This window comes from Myripristis murdjan, chromosome 12 (assembly GCF_902150065.1).
Source record: "Myripristis murdjan chromosome 12, fMyrMur1.1, whole genome shotgun sequence".
Taxonomy (NCBI): domain Eukaryota; kingdom Metazoa; phylum Chordata; class Actinopteri; order Holocentriformes; family Holocentridae; genus Myripristis; species Myripristis murdjan.
The window spans coordinates 5,642,262-5,658,534 of record NC_043991.1 but is presented as its reverse complement, the minus strand read 5'-3'; the positions used below and the strand labels follow the sequence as shown (position 1 = coordinate 5,658,534).

Here is a 16,273-nt window from a genome sequence, read left to right as displayed (position 1 = left end):
AGTTCCTACTGTATACTATACACAGTAAAATTTAAGACTTAGCAAATGACTGATCAAACAGCAAAATAATTACACATATTTCTATGTAAACAAGCTAAATGTTCAAGCTTCCTACGACATAAAGAAATGGTCTCATCATGTATTAATTGTTACCCTGGAAGCCCAGAGCTACGCCCAGAAAACTAAACACTACATTTAACAAGTTTAGGTTAATTTGCATATTTGATATAAACACATTCCATCTTCTCACCTTCTTATTCTGCATGCGTCCATCAATTCTTCTCCTCAGTTACTCCAGGAAAATGATTCTCATGGAACAAACAACTACTAACTTATTCTGACTCTTATAGTATTTAATTTATTTATCAGATATTTTTACACTGATGCTAGTGACCTCTAATTCACTTATGTTGTGCCTTGAGGAGGTGAGGTGGAGCGTAACACTGTAAACAAATAGAGTGAGTCCCAAGTCAGTGGGACTAAGACATATAATATAATAATAGTGATTTTATTTTTCATAGCACTTTTCAAGTGAGATGCACACATAAAATCCACATAAAACCACAATCACATTAGGATATATAAAACAAAGACACAAGAACATCAATTTAAAAGCACACAATTTGAATTCAGTTTCAAAGAAATTAAAAAAAAAGACAATTAATCATAAAACAAGTGACCATATTAAAATAAGCTTAAAAACAGAGTGTAAAAACGTGACTTAAGGTTGGATTTAAAAGCCGATACAGTGTCAGCAGATCTAAGATTGACAGGAAACTGTTCCAGAGCCGAGGAGCTTGATCTCCTATTTTGACCTTAATTTAGACTTTTGAACCATTAGGAGGCCTAACCCTGCAGATCTGAGAGGCCTTTTAGGACACTAAGGAGTGAGGAGTTCTTTAATGCTCTCTGAAGCCTGGCCATGGAAAGCCAAGTAAAAGTTTTAAATGGATCCTAAAAGAAACTGGTCTGAAATTTTGCCACACCTTGGGCACTAAGGCAGGTAAACGGGGCGCTACAATAATCAAGGTGAGAGGAAATAAAAGCATGAAAATTTTCTCTGTATTGCTAAAACATAAAATTGGTTTGATTTTTGAAATGTTATTGAGTTGGAAAAAACCTGCTTGCACCAATTTTTTTGTGTTTTGAGTAAAACTGATCTCCTCGTCAAAGGTAACACCCAAGCTCTTAGCAGTATCCTTAATATTTGGGATGAGGTGGCCGATCAGTGGCTTGATTTGATTTTGGAGCTGCTCTGGGCCGATGATGAGCACCTCTACTTTATTTGAGTTTAGCTGTAGAAAGTTTTGAGACATCTGGTCTCTCACCTCAGCTATGCAGGTCTGTCGTCTTGCTAGTCTCTTGTAGTCAGATGGCTAAATGGATAAATATAACTGCGTATCATTTGCATAACAGTGAAATGAGATGATATGGTGACGAATGATATGACGTGATGGTAAGCAGAACAGAATCGGTCCAAGAACTGAACCCTGAGGTACACCACATGTTACCTGCACAACTGAGGAGCTGAATGAATCAATGAGGAAAAACAGTCCAAGACTCTCCCAGAAATGTCCACCCAATTCTAAAGCAGCCATCATTTTCCATGTGACGTCTTGGATTAAGCCTCATAACTTGATTTGTTAGTGCACTGTTCTCTATGGGCAAATTAGCATGTTGTGCTTGGATCCTGCCCATTACCACTTTTGGCTGTATGTGGCACTTACTTTTAGACATGTTTGTTGAAATGTTTAATGGCCAAACAGCTATCCAGTTAACTCTTAAGAGTCACCATACTCATTTTTGTGTTTTTGTGTTCCCTTGCAGGACACCGAGATACTCAACACAGCTGTCCTCACCGGGCGAACCGTTGCTGTGCCAGTGAAGGTAGTCACCGTAGGAACAGACGGAGCCGTTTCTGATGTAACCGAGTCGGTGGAGTGCAAGTCAACAGATGAGGACGTTGTCAAGGTGAGTGTGCACATGTGTTGTGAGCACTCGCTTTATTTGCTTTAGTTGCCTTCTGTTTCATTGTCAAGGCTCTCAACATTTTTACAACATTTTTAAAAAAGCTCCAATCTGATTATCTAGCATAAACCACAGTGCAGAGCCAACCCTACTGAAAGTTGCAAATGATGCGAGAATCATTGTTGCTGCAAAGAGTATGGCTCTCCTCGTAGATGTCAGTGCAGTATTCAATACCATCAACTACAAAATTTTAATTGACAGACCTTAGAAATGGGTGGGTCTCTGACTGTGTATTAGTTTGGTTTCAGTCTTATTTAATTGGGCGACAGTATTTTTGACAGTCTGGTTGCCGATGTATCAGAGACTCATGGTGTTGAGTACGGTGTTCCTCAAGGAAGCATTCTCGGCCCAGTTTTGCTTTCATTACATATGCTGCCACCTGGAGACATTATTAACTATTGCGATAAAGAAAATTACCTTGTTTATGCTGATGATACACAATTGTACATCTGTGTTTTGCGCAGTGACTCCAATGCGCTGCATGCTCTTATTGCTTTTCTCACTGACAGTGATGTATGGATGGGTAAAAACCTTTTAAAACCAAATGAGGGAAAAAAAATAGAGTCTTTAATAGGACCCATAGCGGCAAGAGAAAAATTGCACTCAATACATGGAGGTCTTAGCAAACATATTAAAACACATGTCACAAACATGGAAGTGATTTTTGACTCCAATTTAAATTTGAATTCTCACTTTAACAAGGACATTAAACCATGCTTCTTTCATCTTAGGAATATTGCCAAAGTCAGAGACATGCTGAAATGCTCCCTCACACTTTTATTAGCCTACTAGCCATTTAGAATTCTGTAATTCCCTTTTTACTGGATTACGTAAAAAGTCCGCATGTTCGTGTGAAAGATGCTCTACAAATTAAGTTGAGTTAAGTTCTGCTGTAAATAACATTAATAAAAGGCGTCTGTGGTGTAGAATTTGTCCATGCACACTCGTTGTGGAAGTGGCTGCAAAATGTTTTTCCACAGACATAGGGTCCCGGCTTGTTTACCTTGCCTTTAATGATTTTAGGTTCCAAAAATAATTTTTGGTGAAAGTGACTTATTTCTTAGGTATGTGGTCATGTATGTGCTTTGTAAGTCACATGAAAAACAGTAGACATACATGTATCATTCTATATAAATCATTCTGTAATTACATAATGAGCATTAAGTCACCATGGGTCTGATTGAGACCTCGAGTGAAGCATTGTGCAGTGGGGCTTTATTATGTTTTTATATGCATGCCCCACTGCGTTGATTCCCCACCCTGGAGTTATGCCGCTTTCCCACAACAGATGCAGATGCACCAAGAATATGTATGTTGGTCCAACAAAAACACAAAAACCACAAAATCAAGGATAGACTCCATGATATTGCTGCTTTTCAAATGTCATTTGTGCAGAGTCCCCTTGGGCTCAGCTCAAGAAAAAAAAAGAGCCATGTGTGAATCTGTACTTTTGGTTTAGAAATCTGCTCTTGGTTTACAAACCGTGCTCTTGGATTCATAATCTGTGCCCTCGAATTACGAATCCATGCCCATGGATTTGTAAACCGTGCCCTCAAATTACAAATCTGTGTCCATGGATTTGTAACCTTTGTCCTTGGATTTTCAGGGCAAATCCGTGGGCATGGACTTGTAATTCGAGGGCAAGGATCATGAATCTGAGAGAAGGGTTTGCTAACCGTGGGCAAATTTGTTTTTTTTTTTTTTTTCTCGGCTGACCCTGGCAAGGGCTGTGTACACGTATGTTATCAACTGCATGCCTGTTTCCATCAAAATAGATGCACAAGAAGCAATTTATAGGGATAGGACACGACCACATTCCATTAAAATTCAATCAGCATGTGATACAGAAATGGCCATGACAAGCATATGAGTCAGTGTAATGGGCAAAGCAATTAGACAGTGACTTATTACTGAGTGAATGGTAAAGCAAAGCATTTGTTGTTGGGAAACATATCTTTTAATATATATAATAATATATATATATATAAAGAAAGGCTGGTATATTAAAAAAAAAAACTATGATAACTTATACTGTAAGTGATGCTTATGACCTACACAGTTACATATTTTGATTAGTGCATTAAATGTTTGGTGCAAAGTGCACTGGGAAATATAAGGAGTCTAAAAAACATTATTATCCTTTTTAATACAATCTGATAGAAAATATAAACATTAGTTCTAGAGCATTGTCAGTTGCTGTATATCTAATATCTTGTCTAACGCCTACAGTTATGATGCATTATGAGAATATGATTTTCCATCACTATATGATTTTCCATTATAATATGTTATAGTCGTTGCAGCCAGCTTGCTATCTGTAAATGTTGATTTCATTTTTGTGTGTGTGTGTGTGTGTGTGTGTGTGTGTGTGTGTGTGTGTGTGTGTGTGTGTGTCATCCACCTTGCGGCATTATATTAACTGAATGCAGGATTAATGATTAATATGATTAATTGACAATTAATATGACTGTAGGCTGGTAACAGTGGTATTTTACAAGTTGCTGTGCTGCTATCACTTGACAGAATTATGTTTGCTGCACCTCCCAGCTCGTGCATGCTTTGCAAAAACATGATCCCCAGGTGTGATGAAGACCTTTGTGAGCATGAGGTAGCTACCAATCTTAAACAGTGACTTGTAATGCTGAATGTAAAAAACAAAACAAACAAACAAAATCTTTCATGGATTTCTGGCCTCTGTATGCTGAGATTCGCTCCAGCTCCGTCAAACTGTGAATAGGAACAGGCAGGTAAAGCAAATGAAGGAATGAATAAACATGCGTTTCCATGGAGTGTCAGTTTTCTGAATTGCTGTAAATGTACGAATGGCTCCTGTGCTGTGTTTCGATTGAAAAAGATGCAGACATCTACTGTTTTGTTTTTAGTGTCTAATAGAATTAGGAAAATGTCGCTGGCTTTCCCTTTGTTCTAAATCCTTGATATTTTGTGTTCTTATTAAATGAATGTCTCAAGGGCATGTTGCCAATTCAATCTGTGTGCACAGTCGACCTAAACAAAGCTGAATTCAAGGCACGCAGTATTTAAATGGCATCGCCTCAACAGAGAGACATGAAAAGAGGGAAAGTCCACAGGCTGTTTTTTTTTTTTTTTTTTTTTTTTTTTTTTTTCCCACCGCACTAAAGGAAGGCACACAGAAGGCAAAGTTTTAAATAAATCTGTGTGCGAGCCAAGGAACACCAAGGTATCATCCACGTCTGAAAAGGAACGGGTCAAATGTGAAAACCTCAGTCCAGTTAAGCTCTATGTAACTTTAAGGAGTCTGTTTTGTTCCCATTTGCATTCAATGCTGCAGTGGTGATATAGTGAGCGACTGCTACTACAAGTGCATCTGTTGTTATCTCATGTTTTTCTAATGTTTTTTTTTTTTAATCTTGCACTGACTTGTTTTGAGGTTAGTATACGGTGCTTATGCTGATATATTGCTGGCCAACACCTATCCTTTCTGTGAAACTGTCTTTTCTTGAGAGATTTGCATGTTCATCTATTGATTTTGAATTATTTTAATGGCTATTGTGCACTGTTAATGGGTGTTTTAACATCACGCCCCAAGGAAAATGGCTGAAAATGATCCATGTGGCTGACACTGACATTTACAGTGCTGCTGATTAATCTGCATTGTCCCCCATAGAAATAAAAATGAAAATAAAGGGGAAAAAAAATACCTTAATGACTCCAGTGAGATACCTGCTAAGCCAACCCACTTTCTGTTAAAGCCTCATCCAAACAGAATAAGGGGATAGTTACATCAGATCCTGCACCAGTTACATAGGCCTGCTGAACTGGATGAAATGCATATCATAAATTACAAGCATTACACGGTGTCTGAACATTGTATGAGCATGGACATCGTTCCTGAAAAGAGTAGTAGTGCACAAAATCCTGTGCAAGCAGCGCAAGACCGTGCAAATGACATCTTCGCAATAAAACAGAAATAATAACAACCCGAGTTTCTCATAATTATTATTGTGAATTGGCTCTGCCAGTGGCTCCGGGAGGTCATTTCAATATTTCAGGGAATATGGAGAGGGAGAGCAAAAGACTTGCAGTTAAACATGAGCTTGTTTTCAGAGAGAGGGAGAGTAGAAAGTTTAAAATTAGACCGGTTAACTGGTAAAAATTATACCTCCACTCAGATCATCTTGTAACCTGGGATCAAGCGTAAACGGCCTTATCGGATATGATAGTCAAAATAGAAAGCCACATTCACCTTAAACAGTGGATTCGTAATTCATATTCATCTGTTAAAAAGTGCACACTAGTTTAGGAAGACGGTGCAGAACCAACATCTCCTTCCGCATTTTTCTTGCCTCTAGCAGCGAGGACTGTATCCAAGAGTCACACAGTCGGAGATCAATACGGCATCAACACAGTGAGGCCAGAAACTGACGGGTAGGGTAAACAAAAACCCTGAGCTTCCAGCGTGTCCCTGCTCCGAGGCTCTATTTCAGGCCACAGCATAACAAAACAGAGCCCAGTCTCCGAAAAAATTACGCTCCCATACAACTAAACTGCAGTTATGTTCAGAGGGGAACGTATTGTATCACAAAGACCTTTGTTATCACTGAGTTTGAAGGCCGCACAAGGACAGAGTTGGCGTGGCGGATGGGTTATTTGTTGCGAACTTTAAGTTATGTTACCTTAACCAAGTGATTTTTAAGCCCAAACCCAATCTTTCTCAAATCTTAAGCGAGCGATTTCAGTGGCCAAAGTGCCAAAACTGAAAAAAAAAAATGCTGCCCAACATGATGTGATATCAGAAATGTTGATTAAAAAATTTGTGATACGTCAGAAATAAACAATATCCCTGACAGAAATGCCCCTCAAAACAATTATGAATGCATTGTAGTTGTATGGGAAGGTTATTTTTAGGTGACAGGGTTGCAAACAACAAAAAACATGTAATTAATAACTGTTTTTTTTTTTTTTTTTTCAAACTACAAGTTCAAATTTCAGAATTTCTAGCTTGTAGCACGATGATTCTTTTTCTGAAGGAGAGCTTTTCCCATGCATTCGTTTCCTCGGCATCAGCTCTTGTGTGAGGAAGTGGCAGGTGAACAGTGAGCTTGTCACTTAAGCTGCAGTTAATATCTTTCCTCATTGTATCAGGCGAAAGGAAGACAGAGAGGCAAACGAGAGAAGAAAAAGAGTTTTATTATGCATGAGAAACAAAAGGCTCCGTGTGCGCTGTGTGTGTGTGTGTGTGTGTGTGTGTGTGTGTGTGTGTGTGTTTCTGTGTACTGTACATTCATGCAACAGAGAAAAAGACAAAGCTCCCAACGGGTTTAATTATCCTCTGAGTACCACACATTGTGACGCTGACCTCGGTAGGGCAGCCCCACCCACCCACCACCCTTCCCCCCAACACACACACACACACACACACACACACACACAAAACAAGCACTAGCTCCTCCCGTCCGATTTTTCAAGTCCAACTCCAAATATGAAACACGTCTCCCATTAGCGATCCGGTGCTGATTGGGGAGTTTCTCCTTCTTCTCTTCGCCGGCTCCCTGTGACTCGGGATGATTTGTGTTGATGGCGGTGGCAGCAGCAGCCGGAGCAAGCCATAATTAAACCCGGAGTGTGTTTTTACAATTAATTCCACTCGCCTACTCCACAATGTGTCAGCATCGCGGGTCGCACGGTGCAAACATGAGGGCAAGGAGCAGCATCACTCCGTGGACCGTTTCCCTTTTTTGCCACGTTATTTCCATGTTTTCTGACTGGCAAAGGCAAATTATGTTGGATTATTTCTTAATAAAACATACTTTAACGATAGAGCATGAACAGCAGGGAAACGTAATGATGCTTTTTAAATATGAAATTACCTATGCAGCTAGTGATTATTTACCTTCTCCCAGTGCTTTGTTCCTGGGAGGATTGATTTTTAATATAAATTAGTGTGAACAGCATGATTCAGCCCAGTAAACAGACACAAAATAAGCAGCATTTATTGGTTTGATTTCTGTTTCAGCCGGAGTTATGTCAGTATTCTTTTACTTTTATCACTGTGATATACAAGAAACACAATATTTCCCAATGAACCAGGAACCTTGCAATGTATATACTGTAGAAGTGAAGGAAATTGTTTATATTATCTGTTGTAAGTGAGAATCTTTTAAGAAAACATCACACGATCAAAGCTGTGACTGTCTGCTGTGTAGACAAATTATTGTAAAGTTAAGTTTGCAAACTGATTTGAGGTGCAGCCTCTTGTATTATAATACTCATGCACCTCAAGGAGAAACGCTGTCTCCTAAAAATTACATTCTCATACAAATGAAGTGCATGCTAAGGTGTGTTTCCAGGGAAAAGTGTGTTACGTTTGTTTGTGATCAGTCTGAAGCCTGAAGTCATTTTTGGTGCCTAAACCTAACCCGATTATATTTTGACCCAATTTGACCCCTTTCAGTGTTTAACGTCTCACACATTTGTTTTACTTGTCCTGGATGACACTGAGGAGCTTTAACATGCCATTTCTAATCTTCAGTAAACTTCCCTGTGCTTTAGGGCCCTCAGCTAACATAACCACACCTGTAATAGTGGCGGTAACTCTGATAATTCATGTGACAAGGAAAGAAAAAGGAAGGAAAGACCTAATTCCCACAAGAACTTTGATGTGGTGTTGCTGACTTGGAAGAAGCAATCCGTTTTTGACTGTGCAGTGTTAGTTTTGCAATTCAATTCATGTTTCTTTTGTTTATGAATGGACATAAGTTGCACTTATTACAGAGAAAGTGGCTGTGCTCTGTTTAAGAAACTGAACTGACTGTAATAAGTTGCATTTTTATTGGAAACAGAGGACATTTTGTCATTTTGCATGCGTCTAAACAAATCTATCAGCAACCTCTGTGGCCTTTTTTATTGGGCAAAGGCGTCACAACACTAACCTCAACCTAAACTTGAAACGTATCAGAAACAAAACTCAATCTGTGACAAAATACATTTCCCTCTAAACATGATTGAGAATGCACTTTTGTTGTTCGGGAATGTAATTTTCAGGAAACTGTGTTGTAAAGGGAGTTCATCTGCTCTGAGTATTTCGCTGTAGTTTAATAGAGTTGAACATTTGAATATATTTCTTTGTCTAGGTTTTGACAAGCCTTTTACCGCCTTGTGTTTGTATCAGTGTATTTACAGAGGCGTAATTTAGCAGTGTGATTCTTTCCACCTAGCTTTCTTGCTGAACATTGTCACCCTTATTACCACAACTGAAGATGAACTGAAACAGCTGTATGGACACACAGTCATCTAAAAATACAAGATCAGTGTCCTAGTGTGGGTAAATTATATATTTCATAAATCCTTAGAGCCATGGCAGTATTGGAGGTTTTTTTTTTGCTTGTTTTGTTTTGTTTTGTTTGCAAAAATCAGGGGAAAGTGTGTGTTGTTGACATTTTGAACAGTTCTCGTGGCCTCACCCTGTATCACACACACCCACAACAGGATTTAAATGAAAGCCCAGAGCCCATCCATTGAAATGATACTAAACACATGATAATAGAATGATAATTACTCTCCTGGAATTGAGCCTGAAATCAGAAACACACCCACATCAAAAATCAGCGTACAACAGGAAACTCATAAGCAGAAAACTGAAATTTGAAATTTAACTGAGTATTGAAATATCAATACAAGATCAGTGTCCTAGTGTGGGTAAATTATATATTTCATATATTTCATGAATCCTTAGAGTCACAGCAGTATTCTAGTTTTTTTTTAGTTTTCTGGTTTTTGAATCTTTGACCTTCCTAGATGGCACAGTGATAAAATATATGCTATGGTTTAGGCGAAAATCAGGTGAAAGTGTGTGTTGTTGACATTTTGAACAGTTCTTGTGGCCTCACTGTGTATCACACACACCCACAACGGGACTCCAGTGAAAGCCTGAACCCTACCCATTGAAATGATACCAAACACATGATAACAGAATGATAATTACTCTCCTGGAATTGAGCCTGAAATCAGAAATACAGCAAAAATCAGTGTATAACAGAAAACTCATAAGCAGAAAACTGAAAGAGCTACCACTTACCAGAGGCTGTTATAGCAAAATATCACGTGTCCTTTCAAAAATTTCAACCAGACTTTGCCAGCTTGAGTGGTGTCATGTGAAATGTTGGGCTTTGGTGCCCTGGACTAAATGGGAGAGTTTGTGAACATCACACCTGCAGTCTAAGTCTTTTAACTGGTGCACTAACTCCGGGCCTGGACACCTTCAGGTTGCCATCTGTTTACTTGATCATGCACTCATCTCTACCACATTTTGAAATGCATTGTGTAGTTTCCTCATCTGTGTGTGTGTGTGTGTGTGAGTTTGTGAGACGTGGAGTAATGCCAAGCCAGCACGAAAAGCAACACGTTCGATTGTTTCCATGAAGGAGCGACATTGATTTGTACGTGGTTCCATGACACATCCAGGGAGATAAGAGCGCGCTGAAGACATCAGTCAAGTGCCAAATTTGTTATGCAATGCAGAGGGCACCCCCCCACCCCCCATCCCACCACCCCACCTTCAGAGATCTCAATTAAATCTTCATTGTTATCATCTCGAGTACCATTCATACCGCACGACAGCGAGAGGGATGTAGAATGGAGAAAACAAAGAGCAGCAAAAATAGAGATTGAAAGATAGAGATAGTTTGAAATAAATTGATTTCAGCAACAGGACGGGAGAGAGAGAGAGAGAGAGAGAGAGAGAGAGAGAATGAACATGGAGAAAAGAACAAAGACAGAAGAGCCTTAAGAGACTCAATGAGGAGTGAAGTTGATTTTTTCAGCTCTCTCTCTCTCTCTCTGTCTCTCTCTCTCTCTCTCTCCCTCTCTCTATGGATGGCTGCTTTTAGAAATCCTGCACATCACTGCATGCTTTTGTGTGCCTGTGTGTGTGTGTGTGTGTGTGTGTGTGTCAGTGTCGGTGTCAAAGGGCACATCCACCCTCTAACAAACTCTCTGATTTACATCGATCTGCTTTTTCTGATACATACGGCGATCATCACATCACACTGAGACACAAGCACCGCACTGTTCAGCGCCGGCAAAATCAGACCACCACATCCCATTTTAAACCAACCACACATGCACAGCACATATACACGCTGTATGTGCAACAACCAGAAGGCAATTCAGGATTTTCTCTCGGTCCGCTGACATTACAAGCCTGTACTATTCAAAAGTGAAGCTACAGTCAGTTTTTCCCTAATGGCAATACACGCCAGAAGATTTAAAAATAGATTTAGCTCCAATTAGGCTGTTCCACACTAATTTCGAAGATCAGTCTAAAACCCCTTACTGTAAGGCATTGACTGAGAGCGGCTTTAGTCTAGTTGAATGTAATCTTCACTTAAAATAAAAATTTTGCACCCTTATAGGCTTATAGTCTCCTATTCTTCAACGACTGTATTATTATCTCCTCTAATAATAGATTGCATGGAAAGGATGTAAAAGGGGGATTAAAGAAAGTGTGCGAGGGATAAAGTGGTTAAACAGACTGAAAAGCAATAAAAGATACTTTATGCATAAGTCCAAATGAGACGGTAACTAGGTGACGGTTCATTTTGTCATTTTGTCACATTTCGATTTTCTATTCCAGGCAATATTTCGATCACAACGTGCTTTTCCTGTTTTGAAATTGTTCGAGCCAAGCGCCACCTGGTTCGATGCAGTTCACCGCAGCGATTTGATATGCACTTTCAGTGTTGACAGCCAAATGGATTCAATCCAGTAATGCCACATAATGTTACAGTAATCAAACCGGGAGACTGACATCCCGCAGTTAAACACCTGACACATGATGTTGGGCAGACCAGGCTTTTTCTGAGCGCTGGCAATATTTTATAGATGACGTGATTACAGAATGTAATTTGGGGAACATCAATCCTAAGAACTGTTGACAGTCAGCCGAATTACAGTTGAGTTTACTCTCTTTGATTTGCGTCTCAGATTTTTTTTTCTTTTTTTTGCAAAGCACAACCTGTTCTGATGACAGGAACAGCAACATGCATCGCAGATAATGGAAAGCAAAGCATGGTGAGAGTGAAAGAGTGGGAAAGAGAGAAATAGAGAGAGAGAGAAAGAGGGCACGAGAGGGAGGAGGAGAAATTTGACAGCTACCGAGCTGTCAGCGTCGCTCCACAGAGATAGGGGCTGGTCTGACATCATCTGAAAGTAAAGCTGCCAAGTTACATGTAAGGAAGGGGAGACAGATGACTGTCTTCTTGTGTCCGGTTTGTTATGAAAAAGCAATTGCCCTCCAGCGCTGTGGACATGTGCTGAAATTACCAGCTGTGCCAATCAAGCTTATGATGATATTTGAACTTCAAATGAATTGAAATGCAAGTGATTATAAACAAAATCCGACGACAGATTGGAAAATAGATTTCGGTCCTTTTCGACTTCTGTAGGGAGAGAGGGGGGGGGAAAGTTTGATGAAGAGATTCTGGCGCTTTAAAGATAATGATAGCTGCCTCAGATGTTCCTGCTATGTCATTTGTCTATGTTGGACATACATCTGAGCGCCTCGGTAACTGATTTGAGTTGTACTTCATCCAGCCAATCACGATGCGCCAAGGTTTGAACCAGCGCTTTGTTCTGTGCTTGGATGAAACAGGTCTGTGTTTTTTTTGTTTTTTTTTTCACCAACTCCATCTGTTAAGTTGATTTTCCACCAAAGAGTAGTCACATTTCTTGTGTGCATATTAACACACACAGACACACACACACACACACACACACACACACACACACATACACACACATGCTCACACAGGTGCTTGAATAGACTTGACACCTTACATTTCCTTGAAGGAGTGCCAGATATTTCCATCACACAGTATTTGAGAAGAGGCTGTGTTTAGTGAAAAACTAAGAGACCGGACAAAAAGAACCTAAAATATTCAACACATTCTCATTAAATTCTTGTCTTTCTAATCAAATACCGCAGCTTGGTCATGCCCCACCACTTGGTTAAGATTAAGGAAAGGTTAGGTTCACTGTTCAGGCATAAAATGCTTGGTTAAGGTTAAGGTAAGGGTTAGGTTCAGGCATAAAAATGCTTGGTCAAGGTTAAGGTAAGGGTTAGGTTCAGACATAAAAATGCTTGGTCAAGGTTAAGTTAAGGGTTAGGTTCAGGCATACAAACACTTGGTTAAGGTTAATGGAATGTTAGATTCAGGCAGAAACATGCTTGGTTAAGATCAAGGGAAGGTTAGTTTTATGCATAAAAACACTTGGTTAAGGTTAAGGGAAAGGTTAGTTTCAGGCATAAAACGCTTGGTTAAGGTTAAGGTAAGTGTTAGGTTCAGGCATAAAACGCTTGGTTAAGGTTAAGGTAAAGTTAGGTTCAGGCATAAAACACTTGGTTAAGATTAAGGAAAGTTTAGGCTCAGGCATAAAAATGCTTGATTAAGGTTAAGGGAAAGTTAGGTTCAGGCATAAACATGGTTGGTTAAGGTTAAAGTAAGGGTCAGGTTCAGGCATAAAACACTTGGTTAAAGTTAAGGAAAGTTTAGATCCAGGCATGAACATGCTTGGTTAAGGTTACGGAAAGGTTAGGTTCAGGGATAAAAAACATTTGGTTAAGGTTAAGAGAAGGTTAGGTTCAGATATAAAAATGCTTGGTTAAGATTAAGGGAAGATTAGGTTCAGGCATAAAACACTTGGTTAAGATTAAGGGAAGGTTAGGATTGTGCATAAAAATGCTTGGTTTAGGTTAAGGGAAGAGTTAGGTTCAGGCATAAAAAAAAAAAAAAAAATTGAGCACGGTCTTCATCACATCCAAAAAAGTCTTGCCAGAAGTGGGATTTGAACTCAGGTCTGATAGGTAAGGTAAAGTTAGGTTCAGGCATAAAAACACTTGGTTAAGGTTAAGGAAAGGTTAGGTTTAGGTATAAAAAATTGGAAATTGAGCACAGTCTTCATCACATACAAAAAGAGGTGGGACTTGAACTTGGGTCTCACAGGTAAAGTGTAACTGTATTCATGTAGTAAGAAGCTCTGCCAAACACCACAGTTTTGAATGAATGAATGGTGTATTATAAAGCAGTGATACATAATCTCTAATCAAATGCATTCATAAACCTCTGATTCTACATTTTTTCCTCTTTATCTCTGTCTGACCACCTCCTTCTTGCTCCCTCTTTTCCTCTTCTCTCCCTTACCTCGCCCAGGTGTCGGAGCGCTGTGACTATGTCTATGTGAACGGGAAGGAGACGAGGGGGAAGAGCAGGGTGTCGCTCAACTTCACCTACAGTTTCCTGAGCTCCCAGCTGGAGATGAGCGTATGGATGCCCCGCCTGCCCTTGCTGATCGATGTTGCCGACCCTGAACTCAGCCAGATCAAAGGGTGGAGGGTCCCTGTTACCGCTGGCAACAGGAGGTAAAGCCCGATCAAAGCCAAGTTGAAAAACAATAATTTTGATAACTTAAAATAATCACATAATACATGTAATTATTAAACACAAACATATTTTTTTCTGGGTTTAATATCAAAAATAGAGTTCACTGTTGTCAGCTGCCCTGTTAACATGAATAAATCTGAGGATCCTTGTTGCAGCAGCATCGAAAAATCAGTAAAAGGAACTTCAGGCGGTTAAAGGAATACTTCACACACAATTCATGATATTTGTGTTAAGTACCTACCATGTGGTGCCTCGAATCCCTGATGGAGAAACTTTCACTTGCAAGCCTTCAAGGTAAACTTGTGTAAAAAAAAAAAAAAAAAAAAAAAAGGCTAGCCGTCTCTGATCCAGTGGGCTTTACAACAGCAAAACGCTGTCAAAAGTTTCAGTCTAAAAAGCTCACACCGGTCATGCAGAATAATCCAAGTCTCCGGTATGCAGCCATAAGCTAATTACTCCCAACGTACATTACACGGTCGGCATGAGGGGATTTTCCGGAAGTGGCCTGTGTGCATCATTTTAGCAAAAATACGCGAGTTTGAGCTTTTTAAACGGTACTTTTGATATCGTTGCTGTTGTAAAAGTGTGGTCCATTTTTTTTTTTTTTTTCCCCCCTGCCGGATCAGAGATGGCTGGCATTTTTTTTGGAATACAAATTCACCATGAAGGCTTGCGAGTAAAGCTTTCTTCGTCTGGATTCAAGGCAGCACACGGTGAGCACTTGATACAAATATCATGCATTATGGATGAAGAATTCCTTCAAGTCTTTTAAAGCCATATCGGAGGGGGGTTTCTTCACTCTTTAACATGCATACATTATCCATGATCACAGGGTGCACGCAAGTTCACAAACAGTAAACCCTCGGGATTTTGCTCTTTGTCTGCAGTGAGGATTTCTCCAGTACTAGATATTACGCATCGAGATCTTTGCTTGTTAAACCAACTCTAAAGTTTGGAGAGAGCTGGGACACAAAATGTTTTTTCAGGCAGTATATGTGTACCCAAAAATTAATCAGTGGACTGTTTCCAAGTAGTCCTTAAGGGAAGTCCAAATTTCTTTCTTTTTTTTTTTTTGAGGGGGTCCTAAGCTTAAGAAGTTAAACAATCCCTGAATAAGAATAAAGAAAACTTGCCAACATATTCTGTATTTACACATATTGAGGACAGGAAGAGCTCACATGCATTGCATAGGGACAGTGAGACAGTCGCTGAAGTGAGTAAGTGAATGAATGAGTGAGTGAGTGAGTGAGTGAGTGAGTGAGTGAGTGAGTGAGTGAGTGTCTAATAATGCATTGGTCTAGTGGCAGAATGTGGTTTCCTTCTGGTTCATGCTTTTGTTTCAGCACCTTGGCTGGGGAGCAAAGTGGCTGCAGAACTATTCTCTATTTTTAGTTGCAGGGAGGTTATAAAAACACTGAGCACAGACATAATTGCTTAAAGTGAAAAGTGACAGAACATAAAATGTAGACCGTGTAAGTACTACTTGATTGTGTAGCACAAAAGGGCAATAATAAATATGATTAAGGATGCACAATAACATCAGTATGTCATCGGTATCGGCTGGTAAAGGCTTTAAAATGAATACCGGCATATCAGATATTGGCAAAACATCCAATAGTGTGCATGCCTAATAAAAAAAAAAAAAGAAAAAAAAAAAAAGAAATATGATATGTAATCTAAGTTGAAGTATTTTTCGAATTTTCCCCTGGGAATGTGTACATTTTGAAAAGCATTGTATTTTACGTTTGCATTTGTCAGTGGGCCACCGCAAGAAGAGCAGCCATAATAAAATGTTCATTCCACTGCAGGAGAGATTTGATGTTCGC

The 16,273-nt window shown here is 39.5% G+C and overlaps 1 protein-coding gene across 1 annotated transcript in view; it reads left to right on the top strand.

Annotated features, from left to right (window-relative positions):
• LOC115368952 (transmembrane protein 132C) overlaps window positions 1-16,273 on the top strand; it is a 153,258-nt gene that overhangs the window by 110,560 nt on the left and 26,425 nt on the right. Inside the window, exons 4-5 of the mRNA XM_030065414.1 lie at window positions 1,828-1,971; window positions 14,217-14,425. Coding sequence (XP_029921274.1) covers window positions 1,828-1,971; window positions 14,217-14,425 — 353 coding nt within the window. The remainder of the gene's footprint in view (window positions 1-1,827; window positions 1,972-14,216; window positions 14,426-16,273) is intronic.